The 3,755-nt window shown below is 35.2% G+C and overlaps 1 protein-coding gene across 1 annotated transcript; it reads left to right on the top strand.

Annotated features, from left to right (window-relative positions):
- The first annotated feature begins 365 nt into the window (after positions 1-365).
- LOC127835883 (failed axon connections homolog) lies at positions 366-3,755 on the top strand. The gene is made up of 4 exons (XM_052362307.1): positions 366-372; positions 1,948-2,016; positions 2,285-2,379; positions 3,633-3,755. The coding sequence occupies exons 1-4, from the start codon at positions 366-368 to the stop codon at positions 3,753-3,755; spliced, it is 294 nt and encodes a 97-aa protein (XP_052218267.1).

A 3,755-nucleotide genomic window follows, 5' to 3' on the forward strand; every position in this document is an offset into this window, starting at 1 on the left:
TAAATTTACGTGCACTTTTACTCTTCGACACTTCCAATATCCGAATTTTCTCATTGAACGTTAACACTTTCCGTTTTGACATTTTAATTTCTGCATGTAAGCTTATATATATCTGACTCGATTATGGAACATAGGGAAATAAATAAAACACCTTGATTGAAAACTAAATAAACACGCCTGATTGGAAAATTTGCTAACACCAACTAATTAGCATTTGACATAATAACAATAAGATTTTTAATGAACAGATTTCGCTACATGTTACCGATTAATAGTTTATATTTTATACCTCTCGAGAACACTATGAAAATTGATACGCAGTCAGCATTAACACCGGTCAGAACCGGTCATCGAGACTAAGGAGAATGGCAGGTGTGAAATCAAAACAAACATGTAATCGTTCATGTTATCGGCTTAGATAAACAATCAACACTGATTTGTTCCTGAACGGTCAACAGATTTACCACTTTAACCTTAGAGTGGTCGCTTTATTAAAGATTTGGACATCAAAAAACTTGAAAATCAGTGGTCGTTGGTCGCGTAAGACAAAAGTCGCTTAATACAATATGAAAATAGAGTAAAAACGCTCGGGCGGGATTTAAAGTTGTCGCATAAGAAAAAAAGTCGCTTAATTCAAGTGGTCGCAAGCACAAGATTGACTGTATAAGGAACATACAGTAAAGGGCATTATCGAATCAGTATTTCTCTGAGTATCACTTAATGCATTATCCTGTGTCATATTATTCACTTTAAAAAATCCATATTAAATTACATGTGTTGGATAATTTCTACTTTTACAATATTTAAATAAAGTATTTAATGACTGATTAAATATATCATCATCAGATAAGATACGTCTATACCACTTAGCCTAACTGTTCGGAATACTCCGTTTAAATGACATGGGGTGAGATGACGAAAAATATAAGTATACATTCATATTAGAAGTTTACAAAATATATTTGTAACAAAAATGTCTTGTTCACTTTTCGATATAGAAGGAAAGATACAGACCATTGAGATATACTAGAGGTAAATTGTATTGTGGAATGGAAATTATTTAAGGTATCAATAACAGTTTAATCTTCTAAAGAGCCGTTTCATTTCATAAAAACGTCAACCAATATCTGAGCCAAATATATGGTTAATAGGCGTATTGTTAAGAATCTTCCTCAAATTTTCCAATAAAAAGCGAAGCATAAGATGATGCAATAGCACTACCCATAGCAGTACCCAGAGTTCAAAATAAGTATCATAATTAAAATCAAAACAATTATTTTTAATAACAACTTGAATTAATTTGCTAATATCATCATTATTTAAATTATTATTTATAGCTTCTTTTCTTAGAAAATGTGTACAAGCTTCTTTTCCCTTATTATGTGGCATGTTAGTGTATAAAAAAGATACATCTAGTGTAACAACGTAGCATTCTTTTTTTAATTCAATATTCTTAATTTTGTTAAAAAAAGTCTGTGGTGTCTTTAACATACGAAGGTAATAGCTGCATAAGTGGATTGAATACAAAGTCCAAGTATTTCGAAATATTGAATGTGCTGAAACTGCATACAGACACGATAGGCCGACCTTGATATATTTAAGTATTACAGCCGCGTATAGCATAAGACCCATGGTCGCATACCGCGGCTCATATGAAATGCTTGTCCGTTGTTTCAGACAATGCGGGAATGACTACCCAGCGGTCATAAATATGGGTGTTTCACAGGGCAGAGGCTAAAATTCATCATGACGTCATAATTATCTTTCCATTACTGGTGATGACGTCATAATTATCACCCTTACCGATTACATTTTCCCCACAGGTTGGTTCTGCTAGAGAGGTGGGTATATCACAGGGCGGAGACTAAGGCTGAAAAACTCACCAAGCTGCCATCGCTTTTCGTCTGGGAGATCGGCAGACGAACAAATAACCAAGCGCATGCACAGGGCCTTGGACGCCACAATCAGTAGAGAGACAGTTGCGTGAAGATTTGAATGCGATTTCTGATTTCTTAGGTATATTTCGTTTACAACCAAATACAAATAAAAAAATATGGTCACATATTAAACTATTTAAAGACTGCAAGTATTTCAATTTTATAGGTAAAAAGGCACGATACACGAACAATTAAAATGGCTGTAGACTGTTAATTATTGGGATCCCTTAATAGAATACATTCTTCGGGTTAATTTCAAACTTTTTTTGTTAAATCTGTCTCATAAATGTTTGGCGACATTATCGCCATATTATTTTGTTGAATTGCTCAGACTTTAGTTCCCCCAGGAGACAAGAAGTTCCTATTTGGTGACGATGCATGCGCCGCGAATTGCGCCGTGTTCAATCAACTGTGTCAGGTGATGTGGCACGTGCCCAGTGTGGTCACCGCGAAGGCGTAACTTGAAGGTCTGTAAGAGAATTGTGGAACCAAACTATAGCAAGTGTTACCAAACAAAAAAATTCTGGTGACGAAGGCCCGATGTGAATACGAGTTGCAAGGTTAATAATAATATGAATTTAGCTTCGGTGTGATAAAACGGACCTTAATGCTTGTGCGTTAAGTGTCTTTCCATATTAGCCTGTGTCGTCCCAGAACGAGGCCAATTTAAATTACGACTTACAACTTTTTTAAATAAAATAGTTATAAATGCAATAATTCACGGTAATAATCATGTCACTACTCAATTGTTGTATACACACGAGAACACCAGAACCGCAACTTTTCGAGGCTCGTGAAAATGAAACCGAATCAAGTATTACCTACACACGACCGTTAAAAACATGTTAAATGTTCTTATCTTACAAAGACGAACTTTTAAATCCATCCAGACATTATTTGAAACGCACGCGACTCAAATGTGCTGAAGTCAACTTTCAGAAATAAATGTAAGTCATGTATACATAATAGAAAACAGTACATAATATAAGTCACTTTAAAATAGCTATAAATATGCATTGGCGCCACCTCCTATTCTTAGCGCCACCACCTTGGCATTGGTTCCATCTCTTTTTGGAAAAAAAAAGCAAATTCTATTAGATCTATTACATCCGACAGACGCCGATGTTTTTTGTGTATGTATTAACTTGTACATGTTCAAAGCAATCGTTTTATGTAAAGAGCGATATAATTGGCTGTGAATGTGCTCGTGTCACAGACAAATACATCAATTTGCTTTTACGAATTCTAACATGCCACAACTTATGAAGGTCCACACGTTTCCAAATGGGCAGTGATTGTATGTTTCTGTACATTTTGGATGAATTTATCTTCGCTGAATCGCACTAAATGGGCCGATTTTTTAAAATAATGCGAAATATGTTGAAAAAAAAACCCATATAAATTCTAATCACTATGTACAATTATCGGTTAAATTTAAAAACATCCGGGCCTGAGCGCCATCTCGGAAGTAGCATTGGCGCATATAAATGCATCTCACAAAAGAGGTGGCGCCCGTGATTAACGGCCGTGCTACATCTTATCTTTATGCATTCAGCTAAGAATACTTTTTGAGAAAATGTAAGGTTATAGAAGTACCTACCTGCAAAATGAAGACTTTTTAAAACTGTCAATGTTTTTTTTACATCAAATTACATAAGACTGCATTATTATAGTGTGTCTTTGTTTTTATAAAAGAGTAGCTTTGTTTTAGAGTCTTTGCCGAACTTGAAGAGTTACATTGAGCGCATGCGCAGTGCGTACTGGCCAGACTGGGACGAATGTGTCACCGACTACTTCACAAAAGAAGCGACAAAATAA

Source organism: Dreissena polymorpha, chromosome 6, assembly GCF_020536995.1.
Source record: "Dreissena polymorpha isolate Duluth1 chromosome 6, UMN_Dpol_1.0, whole genome shotgun sequence".
Classification (NCBI taxonomy): Eukaryota; Metazoa; Mollusca; class Bivalvia; order Myida; family Dreissenidae; genus Dreissena; species Dreissena polymorpha.